Source organism: Schistocerca serialis, chromosome 8 (assembly GCF_023864345.2).
Source record: "Schistocerca serialis cubense isolate TAMUIC-IGC-003099 chromosome 8, iqSchSeri2.2, whole genome shotgun sequence".
NCBI lineage: Eukaryota > Metazoa > Arthropoda > Insecta > Orthoptera > Acrididae > Schistocerca > Schistocerca serialis.
Genome location: NC_064645.1, coordinates 200965843 through 200992673, shown reverse-complemented (window position 1 = coordinate 200992673; position 26831 = coordinate 200965843). Strand labels below are relative to the sequence as shown.

General features: G+C 43.3%; 1 protein-coding gene across 1 annotated transcript in view; it reads left to right on the top strand.

Moving 5' to 3' along the window:
- Positions 1 to 26831, top strand: part of LOC126416915 (protein nubbin-like) — a 616560-nt gene that overhangs the window by 576031 nt on the left and 13698 nt on the right. Inside the window, exons 5-6 of the mRNA XM_050084798.1 lie at positions 15702 to 15868; positions 22091 to 22237. Of these exons, the coding sequence (XP_049940755.1) occupies positions 15702 to 15868; positions 22091 to 22237 (314 nt within the window). The remainder of the gene's footprint in view (positions 1 to 15701; positions 15869 to 22090; positions 22238 to 26831) is intronic.

Genomic DNA, 26831 nt, shown 5'->3' with positions numbered 1-26831 from the left:
TGTGAATGACCTCACAATTTTCGTTATGTAGGGTCAACTGCAAATTTTCGCACCATTCAGATATCTTTTCTAAATCGTTTTGCAGTTTTTTTTTTTAATCTCTTGATCACTTTATTAGTCGATAAACGACAGCGTCATCTGCAAACAACCGAAGACGGCTGCTCAGATTGTCTCCCAAATCGTTTATATAGATAAGGAACAGCAAAAGGCCTACAGCACTACCTTGGGGAACGCCAGAAATCACTTCTGTTTTACACGATGACTTTCCGTCAATTACTACGAACTGTGACCTCTCCGACAGGAAATCACAAATCCTGTCGCAAAGCTGAGACGATATTCCATAAGCACGCAATTTCAATACGAGCCACTTGTGTGGTACAGTGTCAAAAGCCTTACGGAAATCCAGAAATACGGAATCGATCTGAAATCCCTTGTCAATAGCACTGAGCACTTCATGTGAATAACGAGCTAGTTGTGTTTCACAGGAACGATGTTTTCTAAACCCATGTTGACTGTCTGTCAATAGACAGTTTTCTTCGAGTTAATTCATAATGCACATACACAGGTGGCGGTAGTATCGCGTACAGAAAGTATACAAGAGCAATGCATTGGCGCAACCGTCATTTGTACTCGGGTGAGTCATGTGAAAAGCTTTACTGCGTGATTATGGCCGCATGACGGTAATTAACAGAGTTTGAACGCGGAATCGTAGTTGGGGCTATACGCATGGGACACTCCATTTTGGAAATCGTTGGGGAATTCAATATTCCGACATTCACAGTGTCAAGGGTGTGCCGAGAATACCAAACTTCAGGCATTACCTCTCACCATGGACAACGCAGTGGCCGACGTCCTTCACTTAAGTACGAGAACAGCGCCGTGTGAAGTTGACGACAAACGATACTGCGTGAAATAACCTCAGGAATCAACGTGGGACGTACGACGAACGTATTCGTTAGGACAGTGCTGTGAAGTTTTGCCGTTAATGGTTCAAACGGCTCTAAGCACTATGGAACTTAGCGTCTGAGGTCATCAGTCTTCTCGACTTAGAACTACTTAAACCTAACTAACCGCCGGCCGCTGTGGCCGAGCGGTTCTAGGTGCTTCAGTCTGGAACCGCGCGACCGCTACGGTCGCAGGCTCAAATCCTGCCTCGAGCATGGATGTGTTTGATGTCCTTACGTTAGTTATGTTTAAGTAGTTCGAAGTTGTGGGGAACTGATGACCTCAGATGTTAAGTCCCACAGTGCTCAGAGCCGTTTGAACCATTTTTGAACAGATTTCGCCTCTGTCAGTAGTTTTATATAATTTTTAGCAAATTTAATGAATTCACTATATGAATAAGGAAAATTAATGGCAACTTGCAGTTCAGATTTCATTAGGTTTGCACTACTTCTATTTCTTACATCTATCCACTTATTATTCATAAGAGAAAATACTCTCTCAGTGTGAGCATTACGTTCTGGTATACTTGTAACATAACCTTCTGGCTTAACCAAGTTCTCAAAATTCAAATTATTTGATTTGAATGTTGTTAAAACTGGAAAATCTATCTTCCATTCTCTGCCTAACTTTCCTGATTAGTGAAGCCCATCATCAAATCTTGAACAACAATTCGCAGTAAGCACTGGCACTGAAACGAAGTCCCATCTAAGCCCCAAGCGTCGGTTGACCATTTCTAAGATAATCTATAGACAGAATGTCGATATAGAATCGGTTGTCTCTGCAGTCCGACGTCTCAACGAATTCTGACCGTTCGCGCAAAATTTAAATGGCTGAAAAATATTTGTACGTTTGTAAAAACAAAAAAGTGAAGTTAAAGACCGCAGAAAAAGGCCCAATGAGCCTGAAAATATGGGAGCAAGGGGATTACGAAAAAATACGAGGGTCACTCCAAAAGAAAAGCATACTACTTTTTTTTAAATCCATCTTTTATTCTACATGTTTGAAAGTTTTACATTGAGTAGATACATCCTTTAGGAACAATATTTTCTCCACAAAATTTCCATCCCTCTCAACTGCCTTACGCCATCCGGGAAGCAGCGCCTGTATACCCGCACGGTAAAATTCTGGACCAACCTGTTGCAGCCTCTGTTTGGCAGCGTGCACAAGGGAGTCATCATCTTCAAACCTTGTTCCACGAAGAGAGTCTTTCAGTTTATCAAAGAGATGATAGTCACATGGAGCCAGGCCAGGACTGTAAGGCGGGTGTTTCAGTGTTGTCCATCCGAGTTTTGTGATCGCTTCCATGGTTTTTCGACTCGCACTTGGCCGTACATTGTCGTGCAACAGCAAAACATCCTGCTTTTGCCGATGTGGTCGAACACGACTCAGTCGAGCTTGAAGTTTCTTCAGTGTCGTCACATATGCATCCGAATTTATGGTGGTTCCACTTGGCATGACGTCCACAAGCAAGAGTCCTTCGGAATCGAAAAACACCGTAGCCATAACTTTTCCAGCAGAAGGTGTGGTTTTGAATCTTTTTTCTTGGGTGAATTTGCATGATGCCACTGCATTGATTGCCTCTTCGACTCTGGTGAAAAATGATGGAGCCATGTTTCATCACTAGTCACAATTCTTCCATGAAATTCATCTCCACCATTCTCGTACTGTTCCAAAAGTTCGCTGCATACCGTTTTTCTTGTTTCTTTGTGAGCCACTGTCAACATCCTGGGAACCCACCTGGCACAAACCTTTTTCAACGCCAACAGATGGGTTCAAATGGCTCTGAGCACTATGCGACTCAACTTCTGTGGTCATCAGTCGCCTAGAACTTAGAACTAGTTAAACCGAACTAACCTAAGGACATCACACACATCCATGCCCGAGGCAGGATTCGAACCTGCGACCGTAGCGGTCGCTCGGTTCCAGACTGTAGCGCCTAGAACCGCACGGCCACTCCGGCCGGCTTTAACGCCAACACTTCCAGTATTCTGCAGACACTTCCTTCCCCTATACCAATGTACCGTGACAATTCGTTCACTGTGATGCGTCTGCCAGCAGTCACCAATTCGTTAACACTCTGCACATTGTCTGGAGTGTGTGCAGTACGAGGCCTGCCGCTGCGAGGACAATCCTCTATATTCCCGTGGCCGCTTTTATCACGTAACCTGCTTGCCCACCGACTAACTGTACTGCGATCGACAGCAGCATCTCCATACACGTTTTTCAACCTCTTGTGGATGTTTCCCACTGTCTCGTTTTCACATCACAGGAATTCTATGACAGGACGTTGCTTCTGACGAACGTCACGTGTAGCAGCCATCTTGAAGACATGCTGTGACGGTGCCAGTCACGGAAACAGGTTGAACTAAGTTTGAAAACCAGCGGGAAGGATGTATCTACACACTGTAAAACTTTCACACATGCAGAATGAAAATTGTATTTTTACAAAAATAGTATGGATTTCTTTTGGAGTGACCCTTGTTGTGTTGGCAGAAGAGCCAACACCGTGTTACTAGTGGAGGCCGAAATGTACGCGTTTTAGCTCACGCAGGCTGGCGTGAGGAGGGAAGGACTATACTGACGTGAGGTCTGGAACATTACAAGGAATTAGAATTCAGAAAGCGGACGTAATTCGTTTGATACTTAACTTTAATCCATTAATGATGAACGTCGCTCTTGACGGTACATGATTCACAATATTATCTGTTCAGAATAGTAACTGATTATGGCGCCTTGCTAGGTCGTAGCAAATGACGTAGCTGAAGGCTATGCTAAACTGTCGTCTCGGCAAATGAGAGCGTATGTAGACAGTGAACCATCGCTAGCGACGTCGGCTGTCCAACTGGGGCGAGTGCTAGGGAGTCTCTCTAGACTAGACCTCCCGTGTGGCGGCGCTCGGTCTGCAATCACTGATAATGGCGACACGCGGGTCCGACGTATATTAACGGACCGCGGCCTAGCAAGTGTGGTGTCTGGCGGTGACACCACAAACCTCGTTTATTCAAATACGGGAGATCCCGGGAAATACGGGAGAGTTGGTTACCCAAGTATGTGGCTGCACTGGATCTGCTACTGCCGTGTGGCGCCCCCTCTGTATTGGCTGTGTACCATATCCACACCAAAATCTGTGAGCCATGGGGCGTATGCTTCCTCGTGAATGGACAGGACAGGATAGGCAAGGTAAGGCGTGGTCACGATTAGTAGCGGAAGATCCGTTACAGGTATGGCGACATGAAGAAAAAGTCAAAAAAGAGTTCAAAATTTTGGAAGGTTCCCGGATAAGGGTGTGGGAAAAGTAGGGAGAGTACGTAGCAGGGTGTTGGTGGCACCGCGTTCAGATAGCCCAGTGGCAGTGTCCGCGTCAGCGATCGGCGGTGCCCGCGTCTCGGCTGTCGTCGCGGGCTTCGTGCGCTGCTCCCCGGCTAATCCAATTACGGGCCGCCACTTATCGCGCGCTCATCGCCCAAATTAATTGGCGCCTTTGTAATTAACGGGCCGGCCCGGCGGACTGGAGCGCGCTAGCATCTCACCGCAGCCGCTGCCGCCACCGGCACCTCTGCGCCCGTGTCCACGTCCGCCGGCCGCCTCCACATCCACCTCCGCCTCCCCGCCTGTTTTCATGCATGCTTGGACACGGAAATTGAGCGCCTCCTCGCCCGCAGGGCTGCACAAACTCCGCGACGTGGCCCTCTCTCCGCTTTCCTGTCCCCTCGCCACTCTCGCACACGTGTGATGTTCCTCTAACCACAGTTGCTAAAGTCAGCCCTGTCCCTAAAACTGCTGTTGATTTTCGTTCACATGCGTGTTATTCTTGGTTGTTGTTGTGGGTGGTGGTGATAGTCAGAAGATTGAAGAATGATTGTATGCAGTTCCCCATGCTAGTCTACCTTATGCAAGCCTTTACATCTCTTCGTAAGTACTACTATCGTAACGGACAGTCAGATGAAAACGAGACAGATGCAAAAAAACATTAGCTAGGTGCGAGAACGACTCGCACACTGTTTCGTAAAAACTTAACTATGTACACTACTGGCCATTAAAATTGCTACACCAAGAAGAAATGCAGATGATAAACGGGTATTCATTGGACAAATATAGCCGGCCGAAGTGGCCGTGCGGTTAAAGGCGCTGCAGTCTGGAACCGCAGGACCGCTACGGTCGCAGGTTCGAATCCTGCCTCGGGCATGGATGTTTGTGATGTCCTTAGGTTAGTTAGGTTTAACTAGTTCTAAGTTCTAGGGGACTAATGACCTCAGCAGTTGAGTCCCATAGTGCTCAGAGCCATTTGAACCATTTTTTTGGACAAATATATTATACTAGAACTGACATCTGATTACATTTTCACGCAATTTGGATGCATAGATCCTGAGAAATCAGTACCCAAAACAACCACCTCTAGCCGTAATAACGACCTTGATACGCCTGGGCATTGAGTCAATCAGAGCTTGGATGGCGTGTACAGGTACAGCTGCCCATGCAGCTTCAACACGATACCACAGTTCACCAAGAGTAGTGACTGGATTATTGTGACGAGCCAGTTGCTCGGCCACCATTGACCAGATGTTTTCAATTGGTGAGAGATCTGGAGAATGAGCTGGCCAGGGCAGCAGTCGAACATTTTCTGTATCCAGAAAGGCCCGTACAGGACCTGCAACATGCGGTCGTGGATTATCCTGCTGAAATGTAGGATTTCGCAGGGATAGAATGAAGGGTAGAGCCACGGGTCGTAACACATCTGAAATGTAACTTCCACTGTTCAAAGTGCCGTCAATACGAAAAAGAGGTGACCGCGACATGTAACCAATGGCACCCCATATCATCACGCTGGGTGATACGCCAGTATGGCGATGACGAATACACGCTCCCAATGTGCGTTCACCGCGTTGTCGCCAAACACGGATGCGACCATCATGATGCTGTAAACAGAACCTGTATTTATCCGAAAAAATGACGTTTTGCCATTCGTGCTACCCAGGTTCGTCGTTGAGTACACCATCGCAGGCGCTCCTGTCTGTGATGCGGCGTCAAGGGTAACCGCAGCCACGGTCTCCGAGCTTATAGTCCATGCTGCTGCAAACGTCGTCGAACTATTGGTGCAGATGGTTGTTGTCTTGCAAACGTCCCCATCTGTTGACTCAGGAATCGAGACGTGGCTGCACGATCCGTTACAGCCATGCGGATAAGATGCCTGTCATCTCGACTGCTAGTGGTACGAGGCCGTTGGGATCCAGTACGGCGACCCGTATCACCCTCCTGAACCCACCGATTCCATATTCTGCTAACAGTCATTGGATCTCGACCAACACGAGCAGCAATGTCGCGATACGATAAACCGCATTCGCGTTAGGCTACAATCCGACCTTTATCAAAGTCGGAAACGTGATGGTACGCATTTCTCCTCCTTACACGATGCATCACAACAACGTTTCACCGGGCAACGCCGGTAAACTGCTGTTTGTGTATAAGAAATCGGTTGGTAACTTTCCTCATGTCAGCACGTTGTAGGTGTCACCACCGGCGCTAACCTTGTGTGAATGCTCTGAAAAGCTAATCACAGCATCTTCTTCCTGTCGGTTAAATTTCGTGTCCTTAGCACGTCATCTTCGTGGTGTAGCAATTTTAATGGCCAGTAGTGTATATAAAGGTTCATCTAATCGGGGAATCGAGGGTATTGACAATTTTCGCGTGTTGTCGAGATTGATACTTGCAAGATATCGGTTATATGCGATATCTTACATCACTTCAAGCTAATTTCCATATAGTTCCTTCAACAAAACCACCGGCCGCTTACTTCTTCATCTTTATACAGGTTAAGTTAATGCTACTTGTATGCAATGATTGTGGTATCGGACAGAAACCAATTGTAGCCTTCGCCCTTTCTTACTTTCGTTAATCGTTAAAGTAATTACCATTTTGTTATGCCTGCACTTTGCTGATTGTGCGACTTCAGTACATTTCACACTACAACAATGCGGCATGCTTATTCAGCCTGTTATAGTTTGAACCACGAGGTGGCATCCATTACTCTTTAAACGACGAAGCTTAAGAGATCTGTATTGAGATATATTACACGAGCAAGCGATCTACTCTAGAAACGTTAGAGAAGTCAATCGAAATTAGAAGAAAAGTACTACTACAAGCGGCAGTATACTAAGTGACCAATACTTTCACGTAACTTCTGGTTGATGATCTCTCCAGACAGCAATCCTGTGCGACTGTTTGCAGCTGCTGTAAAGCGGCTGCTACTTTGTAATCTAAACTGCTCTCAGTGTTCTTCGGCGTAAGTAGATGCAGTTAAAATGCCAAAGACAATATCCTGCTCTGCGCTGTTGACGCATCGTAATGTAATGGCTGTAGGTCGGGGCACTTGAGTACGCCGAGCAACGACGCCACTACAGCTGACGAACAATTTTAAAATTTTACTTATTTCACCCTTTTGGAGATATCTCAACCCTGTTCCAATTACATACCAACCAAAATGCATAAAGTAGTTATCTCCATGTACTAGGCTAAGACAATTGCATGAAATCGAAGATACCGAAACAGATATGTCCAAAAGAAGTAATCGTCGATGATTTAACACAACACAAAGCGAAAAGAGATGTGTCGAAGATGAAGTAAATATATCCCTCCTAATGAAACAGATACACGCTACAAAACGTGTAACTATAGATATCGTTTAAATACTTAAATCGGCGTAATATACGAATTTCCCATGCAAAGGAAGAGCGTGACTTCGGACGCTCAGAATGGCAGGAAAATGTGCTTGACGGCCGGTGTCGCCGAGCTGTTCTAGGCGCTTCAGTCTGGAACCGCGCGGCCGCTACGGTCGCAGGTTCGAATCCTGCTTCGGGCATGGGTGTGTGTGATGTCCTTAAGTTAGTTAGATTTACGTAGTTCTAAGTTCTAGGGGACCGATGACCTCAGAAGTTAAGTCCAAGAGCCATTTGAACCATTTTTGAATATGTGCTTAGAATAAAAATAACTTATCCCAAAAACAGCTGTATGACCCATTCTCATGCAAAACTGCGCGTCTTACCGCGAGACATTTGATGATCTCCTATTGAAGGTCTAAGAGAGGAAGGTAAGTAGCGCGAAGAACCTAAGTATCAACATGACAGGATCAAAAAAACACACATTTCAATGTCGTGACTTATTGCTATATTGCCAGCCTCTTTGTGTGTGCTTCTTTAGGTAATGTATGCTCTACGTGAGAGGAATCGTTGATTTCCTAAGACTGCAATGTCAGAAACCACAAATAGTTACACGATCGTCATTCCATCATCAGTGGCGTACAGTCAACTTTCTGCACCGAACTACGCTTGCCAGAAGGCCGGTAATGGCACTGACACGCCAATATCATCGTTTGAAAATGCACTTAGTGTGACGTTTGATATCGAACTGTTTGAATGCGGAAGTGATGTTGAATGTGAAAAAGTTACTTTAGTCAGACGTACACATTGTTCTGTTTCACTTTGCTTTGAGCACTTCACTGAAATACCATACCAACACTTTGAACACTGAATGCTTGTGCAGTACTATCAGATCATTAGAAAAAAGTTTATTGTTCGTATAGCGTAATTGTTTTAAACAGAGACAATATAGCAATAGACCACGACATTCAAAAATGTGTTTTTGGTCGTATTATATCGATATTTTATTTCTGCGCGTTACAGAAGTTCTTCTCTTAGACTCTGAACAAGCGATCATTTAAATATGTCTCGTTGTAAGAAGCGCAGTTATACTACTGGGTTTCGGATGAGCTATTTATATCTTAAGCATTTTCGTGATGTCCTGAAATTTCGATATGACACACTTCCCTTGGGTATTTAATTGAGCAGTGGAAACTAAATAAAATTCGTTGACACTGACTGACGAGGAATCTTAATGCCTTCGTTTCTGCTGAAAAACTGCTGATACTTCCCGTGTAAATGTTTGTGCTACTTGCTATTCCATACAGCAACGTTCTTTTTCGTGCTTAAGCAGGCTGCTATGAATGTATTGAGGACAATAATGCTCATTGCTGCTGTTCCGATTTCTTTTACACTTTTTCAGAGTGTTATCATGTCGCATGCGCCTTACGCAGAATGTTCTGAAAAAAGAAACGGTATTTAAAGTTGTCATATAAAGACACCTGCTCGCTGAGTTAAAATAGGTGCCGAAAGTGCTTACCCGCAGACCGCTGCATCTACATTGATACTCCGCAAGCCACCCAACGGTGTGTGGCGGAGGGCACTTTACGTGCCACTGTCATTACCTCCCTTTCCTGTTCCAGTCGCGTATGGTTCGCGGGAAGAACGATTGTCTGAAAGCCTCCGTGCGCGCTCTAAACTCTCTAATTTTACATTCGTGATCTCCTCGGGAGGTATAAGTAGGGGGAAGCAATATATTCGATACCTCATCCAGAAACGCACCCTCTCGAAACCTGGCGAGCAAGCTACACCGCGATGCAGAGCGCCTCTCTTGCAGAGTCTGCCACTTGAGTTTGTTAAACATCTCCGTAACGCTATCACGGTTACCAAATAACCCTGTGACGAAACGCGCCGCTCTTCTTTGGATCTTCTCTATCTCCTCCGTCAACCCGATCTGGTACGGATCCCACACTGATGAGCAATACTCAAGTATAGGTCGAACGAGTGTTTTGTAAGCCACCTCCTTTGTTGATGGACTACATTTTCTAAGGACTCTCCCAATGAATCTCAACCTGGTACCCGCCTTACCAACAATTAATTTTATATGATCATTCCATTTCAAATCGTTCCGCACGAATACTCCCAGATATTTTACAGAAGTAACTGCTACCAGTGTTTGTTCCGCTATCATATAATCATACAATAAAGGATCCTTCTTTCTATGTATTCGCAATACATTACATTTGTCTATGTTAGCCGGCCGCGGTGGCCGTGCGGTTCTGGCGCTGCAGTCCGGAACCGCGAGGCTGCTATACGGTCGCAGGTTCGAATCCTGCCTCGGGCACGGGTGTGTGTGATGTCCTTAGGTTAGTTAGGTTTAAGTAGTTCTAAGTTCTAGGGGACTTATGACCTAAGATGTTGAGTCCCATAGTGCTCAGAGCCATTTGAACCATTTTTTGTCTATGTTAAGGGTCAGTAGCCACTACCTGCACCAAGTGTCTATCCGCTGTAGATCTTCCTGCATTTCGCTGTATACTACAGCATCATCCGCGAAAAGCCGCATGGAACTTCCGACACTATCTACTAGGTCATTTATATATATTGTGAAAAGCAATAGTCCCATAACACTCCCCTGTGGCACGTCAGAGGTTACTTTAACGTCTGTAGACGTCTCTCCACGCCGTGCACATCTGCAACCGTTCTGACAGCTATGGTTGGCGTGTAGCCAACCATGTTCACAGATACGCCGGGCCTGCTTACAGTTACGCCGTGCCTGGACAGTGACGACACACAATTCGCAGAATCACCTTTATTCAGGATTGCGACAGTGTGCGATTTGTGCTTCTACCAGTGGGGGGAATGTCTTAGGGGGTTAGTATAATTATATATGTTACTAGCTTGGACCGTGGCATTACGCATGGTTAAACAGCTATTTATAAATAGATGTTAGAGCCGAAACTCACTATTGACGCGTATGCACTATCAGAAAAGCCATCCCTTGTTATATCTTTAAAAGTACGTAATAGGTAAAGCTTGTTTACAAAATCATCTACATACAGGTACAGATATACGAGGGGAATTCAAAACGTACAGGCACATTTGTGAAAAGTTGTACTTATTCTGATGATAGAAAACTGAAACATATTAATAGTGTTAATAGTAATACTTATTAAAAACTTTGTGTTCGGCTCCACAAATTTACGTTATATGTCAAGTTTTACCCCAGTGCGTGGGAAATGAACATCCCAGGTTGGGATGCATAAACTAAAACCAGAGGAGGGGATGGTCTGATGTAGAGGGGGGGAAATTCCCCCCCATCCCCCCCCCCCCCCCTGCAAATCGCACACTGGATTGCGATATATATTCAGTGTTAGAGAACTGCAGATCGTGCGATTGCGACCTGCAGGCGACAACGAAGTTCAAAGAGTAAAAATCCGGTTTCATTAACTAACCAACATTTTAAGCGCAGAGTATCGAATTTCAACATATTCTTTCTTGACATACATAAACATCTTCGTCACTGATTTACTATGTATATTCCCGATGAAAACGGATAAAACCTATTTTCCCCACATGTTCGTATCAATTAGGACTTTGTTTCTGACGGGCCGATTCAGGTAAACCAATAATTTGCGAATGCCACAATACTGTCATTGTGCATAAAACACAATGATAAACTGTGCCCACTATAGAGCAGAGTCGTTGACGCATGTGACTGTGAGTTCTAGTTGTAGTTATTTCCTCAATGGTAGCAGTGCGATAGTTGGATTAACTAGATGTAGAGGACGTTACTTGATTGAAACATACGAGGCAGTTTAGGTGTAACCACTCTGTGTCAGCAGCCATGGGCGTCACGTTTAATATCTATAGAGCTCCAGAATGCTATTGCACCGAACCACTAAAAGAAAAAAAAACGTAGCTCTGGTGTCTTCATAGAAAAAGGAATGTTAACTATGCAGCAAATAACTCACTCTCTTTGCTTCCTACCACTTGTTCTAAAGCTTATTTCGATACCGAGAACGGTTTGCAAACTATATTAGGTATGACACATCCTATACGAATATAAGAAGGATATTTTGAACAAGACGAACAGTGTTATTTCAGGACGCTGTTTTATTTTCAGAGAGAGACTTTTATCTTCTCTGAATACTCGTAAGAGAATTCGGAACAAGTTACATATAATGTGAATTTGGTATTGTCAAGGAAAGTTCAGTTTCAATGTGAATATGCACAAAATAATGCACATAAGCGGGGGGTGGAATAGAATTAGATTGCGGCATTAGTGATAATCATTTCCAATTGGGTAAATATGTTGATCTAAACTTTACAGTGCCACATGCGATGGAACTAACACACAAAGTCCCTTATAGGAAGGCGAAGTGAAAGACTGAGAAACTAAGAGAGTTTACGGAGGAGAATGGATGCAAAAAACTAGTGGAATCTTTTATTGAATTGTGATGTATTGGTACCCTCGCGAAGTCGGCATGAGACGACAGGTGTGAGATGTGTTGTTAGAGATGGGATCGTTTGATTCTGTTAGTCTACGAAGATACTTGAAGAAGTCAGAAAAGAAAATAGTTAAGAAAGATCAGTTTCTTCCCAAGAGATGCTATTCGGTAAATTTCGGGAAACGGTTCTGCTGGATTCACCGTGCATAGCGCATAAGGATTATAAAGACATACAAACGGATATTTTGGCGCTTACGGAGGCAAGAAGGTAGCCATTTTTGCCTGACTCGTATGCTACGGGAAAGACAACGGCTGATGATATCACTAAACACAATACCAGCCACTCTCTCCATAATTCTCAAAAAAATGGTTCAAATGGCTCTGAGCACTATGGGACTCAACATCTTAGGTCATAAGTCCCCTAAAACTACTTAAACCTAACTAACCTAAGGACATCACACACACCCATGCCCGAGGCAGGATTCGAACCTGCGACCGTAGCAGTCCCGCGGTTCCTGACTGCAGCGCCAGAACCGCTAGACCACCGCGGCCGGCTCTCCATAATTCTCATCACATGTACAATGGCCAGAAAAGTACACAGGCTGTTCGACTGTTGTGGGTAAAAATGAAAAAGGCGCACGAGGACAGTCGAACACGCAAATGATGCTACTAAACAGGTCTTGAAACTAATCTTTTCCCCGATATGACGTATTACAACTGAGTGCATGAACATTTTATAACAGAGTACCCGAGAATTCAAACTGCAGTTACGTGCCTGAAGACAAATACTTTACAAAAATTGTTTCACAAGGCCACCGTTCATGTGTAAAAAGAAAGCAAGATTGGAGTTTAATGTCCGGTCTACAGCGCGGCCATTAGAGACGGAGCACAAGCTCGGACTATCAAGGATGGGGAAGGAAATCGGACGGGCCCTTCTCAAGGGAGCTGTCCCGGCATTTACCTGGAGCAATTTAGGGAAGACACAGAAAACCTGAACCTGTCCGAACGGGGATTTGAATCGTCGTCTGCCCGAATGCGTGTCCTGTGTTCTAAGCCGCAGCGCCACCTCGCTTGATCGTTTATGTGAAGGCGGGCTTCAGCACGTCTCATCGTCGATGCCCGTACACGTACAAAAATCCAAGGCGTGTTCCGAATGCATTGGCAAGCATCCACAAAGCGCCCGCGGAGTTCATCGACTAAATGCCCCTAAAAAAAAAAAATAAATAAATAAAATCCAACAGATTCACGCAGGTCCCAACGGCCCAAGCTTCGGAAACTCCCTGGAGGGAAGGCTTTTCGAGGAACACTATTGAAAAAACGTAGAGAAGCGGCAATTGAAACTGAGTGCAGGACGATTCGATTGCCGCCACCTTACATTTCGCCAAAGTGCCACGAAGATACGAGAAATCAGGGCTCATATAGAGGCATATAGATAGTCGTTTAAGGTCGCTTGCGGAATATGTATGTAGGAGTAAAAGTCAGGGGACACTGGAAGCCATGATACCAGCTACGACCGACAAACTTGCTGCCGAAATGCTCTTTACCAGTACTTTGGTGTCGGGAATGATAAATTCAAACGAGGGCAGTTCATCGATTTGTAATTTACGCCTCACTTGCAGTGTTTCGAAATAAACGCAGCCTTAGATATTAATAACGTTGAAACATTAGCAGAACTGCAGTTTTGCTTACGTCGTATTGGCTAAACATTTGGTTTCCGGATCTGTCTTTGTTGCGATTATTTGTGTGCCTCATTGCCCGCTACTCACCTCTTTTGTTTGCACCTGTGCGGGAAGAAAAATGGTTCAAATGACTCTAAGCATTATGGAACTTAACATCTGACGTCATCAGTCCCCTAGACTTAGAACTACTTATACCTAACTAACCTAAGGACATCACAGAAAACCATGCCCGATGCAGGATTCGAACACGCGGCCCTAGTAACAGCGCGGTTCCGGACTGAAGCGCCTAGAACCGCTCGGTCACAACGGCCGGCTTGTGGGGGGAGATTGCTGTCGATGGCCCACCTACAAAAAATGTGCAATAAAATCCTCGAATATTGTAATAATTATTTAATTGTAACTTGAACATAATCTTTTGCATCTGACCGTAGTGGACACAGAAGTCATAAATATTCAGTGTTAATGAAATATTTGAAAAATCATAAGATGCGTCAAGGGGCCAAGCAAGAGGACTGGTTTCCTTTATTGTGCCAGGTAGTTTCTGTGAATGGGATATGAAGTAACAGCTGTTAAATACTACACACATCTAAATAAACATCAAAACATTTCATATTATTTTTTTTATTTTTAGAAGTTTTCTGTTGACATCTGAAACCAAAAAGGCTAAAAGTAGAAACGTCGCCTTTTAACGTAAAAAAAATTACAAAAGAATTAAAATACATTGACTAATTATCAGAACACTTGCAGACTCCTAGAAAACATTTAATGAAAACTTGTACTTCAGTTTTGTTCGCAGTGGCCTTCTTAGGCCTACGATTAGACAAAATTCGAAGTGCTTCATTATTGCATTGCATTGCTTAACAACAACAACAACAAAAGAATGGTTCAAATGGCTCTGAGCACTATGGGACTTAACATCGGAGGTCATCAGTCCCCTAGAACTTAAAACTACTTAAACCTAACTAACCTAAGGACATCACACACATCCAAGCCCGAGGCAGGATTCGAACCTGCGACCGTAGCATTCGCGACGTTCCGGACTGAAGCGCATAGAACCGCTCGGCAACCGCTGCCGGCTTAACAATACCTATTCTCCATCCACAACACCTAATTTTATATTGTATGACAAACTGGTACGGATTCACATACTCGCCAATGATAGCTGCAGAAATTGAATCATTATCACCGTATCACTAGACTTTTCAATCATCAATACTAGCCGGTTACAAGAACATAGTGCAAATCTTACATTTTTCCACTGTTTCTGTGTGCCTTTGCGGATAAACTCACTACTAAGATGGCGAATCTTAGGTAACGAGAGGTACGCTTAGTGACTCCTAGAATGCACCTATTGTCAATATGCACAGAGAAATCGATCCAGCCTATCGAAGGAGCCTGTCCTTCGGTAGCAAGCTTACCCTAGTAGCAAAAAACCTGTAGTCTGTGTTAAAAATATTTAGAATATGGTCAATTCTGTTGCTTGAATTCAGTTATACCTTAAGCAATTGTGTAGTATATGTACCTCGAAAATGTAACTAATTTTGCAAAGAGTCCAGAATGAGATTTTCACTCTGCAGCGGAGTGTACGCTGATACGAAACTTCCTGGCAGATTAAAACTGTGTTCCGGACCGAGACTCGAACTCGGGACCTTTGCCTTTCGCGGGCAAGTGCTCTACCATCTGGCAGAAGTTAAGCTGTGAAGACGGGGCGTGAGTCGTGCTTGGGTAGCTCAGATGGTAGAGCACTTGCCCGCGAAAGGCAAAGGTCCCGAGTTCGAGTCTCGGTCCGGAACACAGTTTTAATCTGCCAGGAAGTTGGGAAAGAGTGTCTGTAATATGAGGAGCAGTTTTCTCATTAGCAGTAAAGTTCGAACGGCAGGCTTCTGGTTGTCTGGTGACTGTTACACGCCACACCGTTTCGGAAAGAACGTTATCTGATTGAGTGGTAAAGCGGAAGAGACGGACGGTACGTAAGGATTCGTTTGTGGTGTTTACAGGCAGCAGCAGCGACTCGGAGGCTGCAGCGCCGGCGGCGAGGGTGGGCGTGGCCGTCGGAAGCCCGCCCGCGCACCGCCCCGCTGACGACGACGATGACGAGGACGACGACGACTCGGTGGCGTCGGCCGACAGCCGCGCCGCCCCCGCGCACGCCGCCCTCAACCTCGTGAGTCTTCCACAAGCGTCCACTAGTCCTAAACACGAATAATTAAATAAACGCTGGAAATCTTCAACATTTGTAATCCTGTCTTCCTCAGTTGCTTGTAATATTACGGTATATTGATAATTTTTACTTATGGACCGTCTGACAGCAACTGAATAAAACACAAATTGTGTTTTATTCAGTTCCGCCAGACGGTCCATAAGTAAAAATTATCAATATACCGTAATAAAACGCTGGAAATCTTTACGAAGGTATTCACAGAGGTATTACAAGTTTTTGGGTTTGCAATTCGGCTGCAAACCAACTAACCTGTAAACCATCAATTTCGCAGAGAATCTCTAAGAGACTGTCAAAGCTGCGCCAAAACAGCGAAATTCAGTTTATGTCTAGACGATGAATTACAAGCAAAGGGTAGATCGCAAATTAACTTTTCTGTATCTTCCCACTTCTTTTCAACGTTATACAAAGAAAATTTGGTACAGCCCAGACTTCCAGTCGAGGAAGTTGACGTATAATCGAGTTTGGGAGTAGAACCGGGAACACTCATATTTCTCTTTCCTAGTTGGTCACATTTTTTGACCGTTGGATCATGAAGACAGCTGCCAACTCCGGTATCGCCATACGCTTGGTACTGTGAGACGCGTTGTTGTTGAGCAAAGTAATTTGTTGGATTTTTGTGGTTGTGTATCATACCTTGTGATATTTTGTGTTCAATAAGGAACTTACACGTCGTATTACAAGCTGAAACTAGTAATACAATAAATAAAACTTGTAACAGGCTTTATAAATAAATGCCATCTTAAACGATTCTTCACATTCTTTCTTATGCGGAAGGAGTTTTAGAGATAAGGTACAGCTGCGGTAAAGCCGGGTAGGAGCAATGAGGTAAAACCGAAACTACCTGATATTACCTCACGGCTTCGTTACATATAACTTGCATGTGCAACGTCACAAATTTATGCCGTTAACGTTACGCCACTGGCGTGCACACGTTTTTATATCTACAATTTAATAATTGCATATAGAAGTCTCAATTATTTTGCTCCAATTGAGATTAGTTTTGTCACTAATAATGTGATTAATTCTCCCTTGTGGCAGAGTATATTTTCATTTGAGATGAGATCATTCAGCGCTTTATACGGTTCGAGAATTAAGACGTGGCTTAACAGCCATCCGAGACGAATGGCAACCTAGTACTGAATAGCTCGATAGTTCGAACATGGACATACTAGAATACCAACAATGCAAAACGACCTATCTTAAATTTAAAACACGGGTATTTTCCCCCTTAATGCGAATGAATTTGGCGAAGAGGAAATTGCACCATCAGATACAACAGAAATACTAATGCTAGATTTCCAGAACACAACAGTCATTACTGTTGCTGCTCCGCATTCTGGTCCCTCGACTGATGTGCAGACACAGCCTTCACTCGCTGTATCAGCCGTTTCCTCATTAGGGGAGACCATCATCACCCAGGTAAAGAAGAAAATGCCCCGTGATCACGGACTTCCTACAATATAGAACTCAGTACAACAAAAGCATCTTCCCGGCAGATCTGAAAAAAATTGTCGTAGGTTTCCCGGTATAGACCGTAAAAAAGAGTTGGAAGAATCCGAAAACGAATGGGGCAAATAGCTCTTGTGAACATGAAAATTAAAACATCCTTTCTTCTTTACAAAGAGACCTACTTGTCAATAAGAAAATCAGATGACTGGTGAGAAGTGGACCCATGAGGGACAGGTTGCATTTAAGATGATTTGCCTGAATACCTGTATGTCCCATGCCTCAGATGTAGAATATAACATTGCCCGTTTGTGTCCCACAAGTACCTGCTTTTACCCTAAGGTATGGAGTATAACCCTATATTGCACAGTGCTGAGTTATATTACGTATAATTTAAACCATCTAAAATAAGTCCTCATAGTTCATATGTTTTTCACGCTTTGTTTATCTTTCACTGAAACAGATTTGAAGTCCCAGCAATGAAAATTCTCATTGTCATCTAGCGTTCCCCTAGCTACCCGATTATATCCCAACGTCTCCCAGTTTCTCATTTCCTCGACATGATTCATTGGTTCAAATGGCTCTGAGCACTATGGGACTTAACAGCTATGGTCATCAGTCCCCTAGAACTTAGAACTACTTAAACCTAACTAACCTAAGGACATCACAAAACACCCAGTCATCACGAAGCAGAGAAAATCCCTGACCCCGCCGGGAATCGAACCCGGGAACCCGGGCGCGGGAAGTGAGAACGCTACCGCACGACCACGAGCGGCGGACGACATGATTCATTCATGCGAGCGAGGTGGCACAGTGGTAACACACTGGAGTCTTCATCGAGATGACTGCGTTCAAATCGCCGCTCTGCCACCCAGCTTTTGGTTTTCTTGTGATTTCCCTACTTCACTTTAGGCAAATGTCGGTATGGTTCCTTTTCCAATCTGAGCCTGCGTTTCGTCTCCAATGTCAGCGTCATCGACGGGAGGATAAAACCCATTGTTCATTCATCCCATACGTGACCATTTCGTATTATAGAAACTATTGAAACAGACAGTAAGAAAGAAGTGAACATCTCGTTTGTATCAGAATTTGAGTAAGTCTAGTGGTAGTCTCGCACAGTTCGTAAAGTCGTCAGAGTTGTTCAAACAACTGTAAGAAGTTGCTGAACAGAGGGGCATCTAAACCACTATCAAGTTTCCGGTACAGTGGTATAATTCCATACTGCCAATTAAATAGATTGATGTGCTGCCTCTTCTGGCACAATTACAGATGTAAATTATTACTCTTCCGTGCCTCAGTAACGATGATGATGATGAGTTTAAAGCGGGAGTAAGACACAGGATTCGATGTGGGAAAGAAAGAGTATGGTTCACCTTCGTAGCTGGGTGGTCAGTGCGGGTGACTGCCATGTGGTGGGCCCGTGTTTGATTCCCGGTACTGCCAGGGATTTTTGCGTGGTGGGAAGAGTGGAACGGGGTGCTCTCAGCCTCGTGATGGCAACTGACGAGCTACCTGGCTGAGTAGTAGCGGCCACGAAAACTGACATCGGCAGGAAGAGCGGAGTGCTGACAACGTGCCACTCCATATCGCATCCAACGACGCCATTGGTAGAGCATGACACGGCGGGCGGTCGGTACCGAAGGACCCAGCAGGGCCTGTTGATGGAATTACAGAAAAAGTTTGACACCACAGTTTGGTTTTCTCAGCTTGCCTCACTCCCTGGAAGAGGAGCGATGTTAATAATAGCAACTCCTATTCTTTCCTTGATACTTGTCCGATATGAACTATTTTGCAGAACTTGGCGGTTCGTACCCACACCGAAAACTTTCGAGCGTTCTAGACAGACCGGAATTTGGATGATTCTTTTTAAAGAATTGTGGCAGTGTCTAGTCACATTTCTTGTCGTTAAACAGTCTCACAGCTGAACGATGAGAACAAGTAACGCACAGCTGAAAGGGGGGGGCGCGTGCTGCGTTCCGGAGGTCGCATCTGCTGCTGTGGCTGGGGCGAAGGGCGCTTGGGGACGAACGTGATCGTCAGGCGCCCTCGCTGTTGACAAATCCGATTTATCAAGTGTTTTAAGGGACGACAACAGCTCCCCTCTCCGCTCCGTGCTGTTCTTTTTTAAGCGAGTCCTCAAGCCCGAACTTGAATGCTTCCAGAATGCTGACAATCTCGTTACTCGTGCTGAGACTCTAGTGTGGGAAAACAAAGTGGCACCGAAAAAAGTCAGAATGTCGTGCTGCCTTATGGCTCTTCTTTCTTTCAAATTTTAAGTTGTTTACTGAAAGATTCTCGTTGCGAGAATGTCTCTTTAGCCGTGGTATTAATGCAGACTTCGCTGACATATTTCGTCTGGTCAGGTAGGTGCTACCACGGTATGGTTTATTAACCTCACAATTTATGTTTAGTTATTCACACAAGCTGGGGAACATAGTTTTTAGCCGGCCGATGTGGCCGTGCGGTTAAAGGCGCTGCAGTCTGGAACCGCAAGACCGCTGCGGTCGCAGGTTCGAATCCTGCCTCGAGCATGGATGTTTGTGATGTCCTTAGGTTAGTTAGGTTTAACTAGTTCTAAGTTCTAGGGGACTAATGACCTCAGCAGTTGAGTCCCATAGTGCTCAGAGCCATTTGAACCATAGTTTTTAATTTTTGTGTAAACACCTTCCACTAGTCAACACGATAAATCCAAGGCGACAAAGGTATTTGTATTTACTCGTGCACTAACGCAACAGTTTATTCACATGTTACATTATCGCCTCGTTTGTTTATAAACTCAGAATTATAGTCTAATTTAAATTAGTTGGTAGCTGGTGTTTAAGGTCCGATGGTAAAAACACTTAGAAAACACAGAAGTGTCAGTAGTGTATCCAAACATGTCAGAACTCCGCTCTTCGTTTTAATTAGGATCAGATTTTCGTTTTTTTCTTAAAACAGGTGAAATTCCGAAATTAGAGAAGTTTCCTACTTGAGAAATGGCGGAAACAATACTTTCGCAGCCGGAATGGCAAACAAACAGATCCCACAATGACAATACAACTGACATCGATGTTTTTCTGGCGGGAGCATTCCTTCCCGCTCGCTGTCGGATGCCAGTTAATTTAAAACAGACTAAAAGGCTTCTATTCCAGATTCAATTGTCTACAGCTCTACTTTTAATTAGTTGGGATTTGACGGTGAGAGGGCTGGACTGCTCTCGCCAGTATAACACCAATGAGAGTCGGTTCCCACTGCACTGCCGTTTCCGCTGCGCAAAGAATTGTGTCTACCAGTTCTCAAATATGAAACGTATTTGCATACAAAAATTTCGTCTATTTAAAGAAAAATTCCAGCTCTCATTAAAATTAACAATCGTTGTCTGAAATGCTTACAGACATTGTCGATATCTGTACTATTCCGGTATGTGAATTTCGGATTTTTTAATTTTTTTTTTTACTTTTTTATTCATTTTATTTACTTATTTTTTTTAGAAGATGGAGACTGAAATTTCGTCTTCATGTTGTAAGGATGATGCCTTCAGCTGTATTTACAGGTCCCTACTTCCTATCAATAGTCATGTTGACTGCTGCCGTAGTTCTCACCATAGCAGGAACTAAGGCGCACCTTCTATGATATGTATAACGATGATTACCAGGAATCCACATGATCACGTGGTGTCATAGATGGGGCCTGAAGAATTTCTTTTTATTTATTTGGCTTCCAGCGTGTGTACTCTCTGTAGCCATCTGAAACAAATGGTTACAACGTACATTCAGTTGTATGAAAAGAATACATAAGTGCATAATTACAGATAAAAGAGCCAAAGCTATCAAAATTTTGTCCATCTTAAATTGTTAAAAAACAATCCGTATGCGCTGTAACTGTTTGGTTGCACATTATTGGCATGGTTTTTGCATTTTCGCAAATTTTGTCTATGTTTCGATGATTTGAAAATTTCTCCCGGCCTGAAACTGGTCATCGAGCGAATAAAAAAAGTGAAATTTGCAATTTTTGACTGGTTTTTAGTTGTACTCTTAACAAACAGATTTAGAAGTAAAGTACACAGTTTTGATTTATCAATTCACACCATTTCTGAAGTTTCATCACAAACAAGATTAAGACTTTTCCCAACTCTGTTAAGAAAATTAACACTAATTTTATAGTAAACGAAAAGGAAGAATCTGAGGGAGGTAGTATTCCATACAGAATTTCGCAACAGAATTTCACAAACCTCTTCCCTCTCCACTGTACAGCACTTCGATCTCGGGAGTTAGGCAGCTGCAGTGGGACTGAACGAACTACGAACGACCTGTGCACGCGAAAATTTAAAAGGTGTACTTTCAGAAAGTCACAACTGCGTGCTATCAGAATTATGTCCCAAATTTTTGCCCAGCATCGATTTCTGTTTTTTTTTTTTTTTCCTCCTCAAAATATGAGGTCAAGTTGGTGATGTTTCCTTGTTAGAGGTAGTACAGAAATCGATGCCGTACGTGAATTTAAGGTCTTTTACGGAACGCAGAGAATTTAAAACAATTTTCTGTCGCAGCGGAGCCCTGTGCCAGCTATATACAGTGCTTGTTGCGACAATGGCGTAACTTCGGACCTTAAATATCAGATGGCAACTAATTTCGATTAGGGTATAGAGGAGTCACGTTCTCCGTTAAATCCTAGACGCCGTCCAGTCTTGGGCAGCGGCCCATCAATGCGAGACTGTTGAAGGGCAGGTTTGGTCCTTGACAGGTGACGGAGGTGGTGTCGCAGCGTAGCTCCGGAGGCGGGTCGCCGGGGCCACCGATGACGCCGGGGGCAGTTCCGGGGGCGGCGTCAGGGGCGGGGGCGGCGTCCGCTTCCGCCTCCGTTCAGGCCGCGCTACTCTCCCTCAACCAGGTAAGTGGCACTTCCAGCGGCAACCTTTTCCTCTCTAGTGTCAAACCTCGACCGACGTACCGGTTTTAGCTTTCGCGCTGCTGTCATTTTATCGCCTGGTCTGCTGTCGCAGACAAAACATGTTCTGTCGTGAAACACTGACTGTTCCTGGTTATACCGTAGATTAACTGATGACACTACCAGCGTTAACCTCAGACTTCTCACAGATGATGCAGATATCTGTAATGAAGTACTATCAGAAAAAAGCTGCAAAAATCCAGTAACATCTTGACAAGATTTCAGCATGGTGCAAAGATTGGCAACCTACCTCAAATATAAAGTAGCATCATTAGTGTTACGCCCAAAGGCAGATTTCCACATGGTAACTCTCCATACGCTCTCCTCTCTTCCGCTATACTCTTCACGTCTGCGTAATTTCCGCTTGCCTTTATAGCGTCTATCGTCTTGTATCTCCTCCTTCTTCTCAATCTCACTCACAAACTAGTGCTTCCAAAGCAAGCATTCCCGTCTCGACAAATGTCCCATCCAGTTCATCCTAACTGTCACAATCTTCAGCATTCTCCTCGTTTCACCAATCATTTCCAACAGTCTTTCGTTACTCACTCTTTTCATCTAGCTTATCCTCCACATTCACGTCTCGAATGCATCTAGCATTTTTTCATCCTCTCGCCTTAATGTCCACGTTCTTGCCCCATTGTTGTTGTTGTGGTCTTCAGTCCTGAGACTGGTTTGATGCAGCCCTCCATGCTACTCTATCCTGTGCAAGCTTCTTCATCTCCCAGTACTTACTGCAACGTACATCCTTCTGAATCTGCTTAGTGTATTCATCTCTTGGTCTCCCTCTGCGATTTTTACCCTCTTCGCTGCCCTCCAATACTAAATTGGTGATTCCTTGATGCCTCAGAACATGTCCTACCAACTGATCCCTTCTTCTAGTCAAGTTGTGCCACAAACTTCTCTTCTCCCCAATCCTATAAAGTACTTCCTCATTAGTTATGTGATTTACCCATCTAATCTGAAGCATTCTTCTGTAGCACCACATTTCGAAAGTTTCTATTCTCTTCTTGTCCAAACTATTTATCGTCCATGTTTCACTTCCATACGTGGCTACACTCCAAACAAATACTTTCAGAAACGACTTCCTGACACTTAAATCTATACTCGATGTTAAAAAATTTCTCTTCTTCAGAAATGCTTTGCTTGCCATTGCCAGTCTACATTTTATATCCTCTCTACTTCAACCATCATCAGTTATTTTGATCCCCAAATAGCAAAACTACTTTAAGTGTCTCATTTCCTAATCTAATTCCATAAATTGCATTATTCTAAATGAAACACTTGTCAAGTCTTTTCCTCAGACCTTTATCTAGTTTGCTACACAATTATCTCTTCGCTATAGCTATGCGAGTTTTCACCTCCTGGTGACACCTCTTCAGTGAACTTACTCCCAACATACGTAAATGCTCTTTCTTAGCTAGTAAGAACTCATCCTGTCTTAATATTTGCTAGTCTCCTTCCATGATGTCCACCAAACTCCTTGTTTTTGCTGTATTGATGCCTATCCTATAGCCCACACAAGCTTCATTCAGATATTTTAGCACTTATTTACAGTTTCTTTCATTTTATGCCACTAATACCATGTAATTATCAAACCTTATAATTATATTCTTTTCCCATCAACACATACTTCTCTTTTTTTCCATCCAAGCCTGTCGCAATAATCTCTTCCACGTATAAGTTAAACAAGAAAGGGGGGGGGGGGGAGGCAACAATCATGTCTAACACCCCTTGCAACGCTGCTTGCTTCCAACGTTTCTTTTCGAATCCTTAGTCTTACCTGGTGTAAATATAAATTCTGTACCAGTCGTCTTCCTCCCACTTTACTCCTTTCTTCATCAAAATATCCATCGTTCCACTGAACTCTGTCGAAAGAATTTCCCAAACCGGTCGGCACAGCACAAATTTCTCTATCTTTCTCATATATATTTTCCCTGCAATTTTTAACAGATCAATTGCATCTCTTGTTCCTTTTCCTCTTCAAAATTCGAAATTGTTCCCCCCCAGTCCATATACCCAATTTGCCCTGTAGCGGTTTATTCAGTACTCTCAGCAGTATATATGTCCGCAGCTCGTGGTCTAGTGGCTAGCGTTGCTACCTATGGGGTAGAACCCTCCCAGGTTCGATTCCCAGTTGGGGTGGGGTTCTTCTCTGTCTGGGGACTGGGTGTTTGTGGGTATTTGTGTTTACCTCATCTCATCATCATCATTATCATCATCATCATCATCATCATTTGCGACTGTGGCTAGATTGTACTGTGTAAAACAATTGGACTGTGTAAAAATTGGGACTTTGTACGGGCACTGATGACTGCGCAGTTGAGTGACCCCCAAACATAATCTCAGCAGTATTTTATTTGCTTGAGAAATTGGGCTGACGTATACTCTTCACATTTTTTTGGTATCATCATCATTGCAAGAAAGTCATCAGAGCATTCCCTTTCATCTTATGTCTCATTACAGAGCTAGACTATTTCCTTCGTTCCTCTGTTTCCAAAACTCTTCAACACTATTGGCAAGTTAAGGTAAAATAGTTTGGCTACCCCTGGGCTACACGGTGATGAAACAAGCGAATGTATGAGAAAATTTAGTTCCGTAAATGAACTGCTAAAGAGACTTTTTCCCATTATATCTTTGGAGGAGAATGTGAGGTTTGAAGAGTTAGGTAGATATATTTCCAATGTAAATCTAGCAGCTGGGTCTGGGACGAACCTTACCGATTTGGCTTACGTAATGGTGAAAATTTCAAAATACTTGTAAAATATTTTGATCAGCTTCTTAATTCTCCAGAACTAATCCATAAATGCAGATACTCAAACACTCTTGAAAATCTAGAAGAATATGTACTCTCAGCTATCAAAGAAGTTATTTAAGTCTTCTAAAGTTAATGGAGAGTACTCTATTACAGCAGAACCTTTGAAATGATCTCTATCAAAAATAAAAAAAATTAGCTAAAAGTAATATTTGAGAAAACTTGGAAAACAGAAAAACTGCCAGGAGAGTGGAAGGTGGCCTCAATTCATCCATAACATAAGAAAGATAAGCAAGATGTTTAACAACTACAGATGAATTTCTTTGCAACTAGTTGCAAATGACATGTTTTTGGAGATTATATTGAACAGAGTAGCAACAATACCGGAGAGAAATTTTGAATATCAAGGTGGTTTTAGGAAGGGCAGATCATTTCTGAACAAATATTTAATTTGAAGTCAATCACTTGCCACACATTACTGAATTAAAAAGGTCAGTATTTCCCTCTGAAATTGCATGTAGTGTATTGTGCGAGCGTATAGTATGAGGTATTCTTAAAATCTCATTGCCGCGATGGTACCATAGGTTAGTCATCCAAATTCCAGGCTGTCACATCTCCAACCCATTATTTTATTCCACAAAGTTAAATCATTGATTATAAGATTTAAATATATTTAAAGAGTTCATTTTATGTACATGAAATTAATATATTCAATTTAGTTATCCTTGTAAGTGAAAAAACTACACATGCAGAGAATGTGCAAGTGCCAGTGATGTTGCCGAGTACTTATGGCAGGATACTGAGAATAAAAGAAAGTTAAATTGAAGAAAAAGGCATTACTCCTTTATCCACTTTTGTGAGTCTGTAGTTAATGACGATGAAGGAAGTGGCAGTAAATTGCATTCTGTCACCTGTAAATGGAGGATTTATGGTGATATTATCAAGCTCCCATTCACTGTTTGACAATAGTGACTCACACTTCCTCAGAATGCTAGGCTAACAGTGGAACTTGAACGTTTCCAGCTCCATTCCCCAGGCATTACTCATGAAATTTTGTGTGCTGCAAAAAAGTACCAAAGGTGATTTCAGTAACAAAACATTCAGTGAGATACACATGGAAACATGTTTCACCAAAAGAAATGAGGATATTCCTTGGAAAAAACAAAAACAAAACATGGCTCTGTATTTAAAGGCTGAGTTAGGTGACTATACAGCTGAATATTGGTAGGCCAACCAGCATTCATTAAGGATTTTTTTCCCTTGTCTCATATTTTTCCCGGTCTTCTCTAACCCTATTTTCCACACAAACCAAACAGCAGATTGGGTGGACACAAATGGTAAAAAATAGGTGTGGAAATGCTCCAAAGGAATGGCTCCACTTCTGAATAGTAACAAGTGCCATGGCTAGGAGTCTCACTTTATTTCATTTTATCTATCAATGTCTTACAAGAGTACACCAAAAGTTTGTAGCTGACTCTACAGTTGTCAACTGAACGAATATCGTGATGAGTGGAGGCAACCATTTCACCTTGGCAACAATACTTTCTTTAGCAAAACAGCAGACAGAAAATTTTCATTTGGTTTCTCAGTTGCGAGACTAAGCTTATTGAACATAACTATAGATTGTTGTTTTTAGATGCCTTGACTTTTGAATTCTCCAGTCGGTATTTGGTACCACATCACTCAGTGAGACCAAATGTTCGAAAACATTTGTTTATGTTAGAGTATCCATTCCATACTTTTCTCAGTCTCAACAAAAGTTTTACAATGATCTTTTTAATAAAG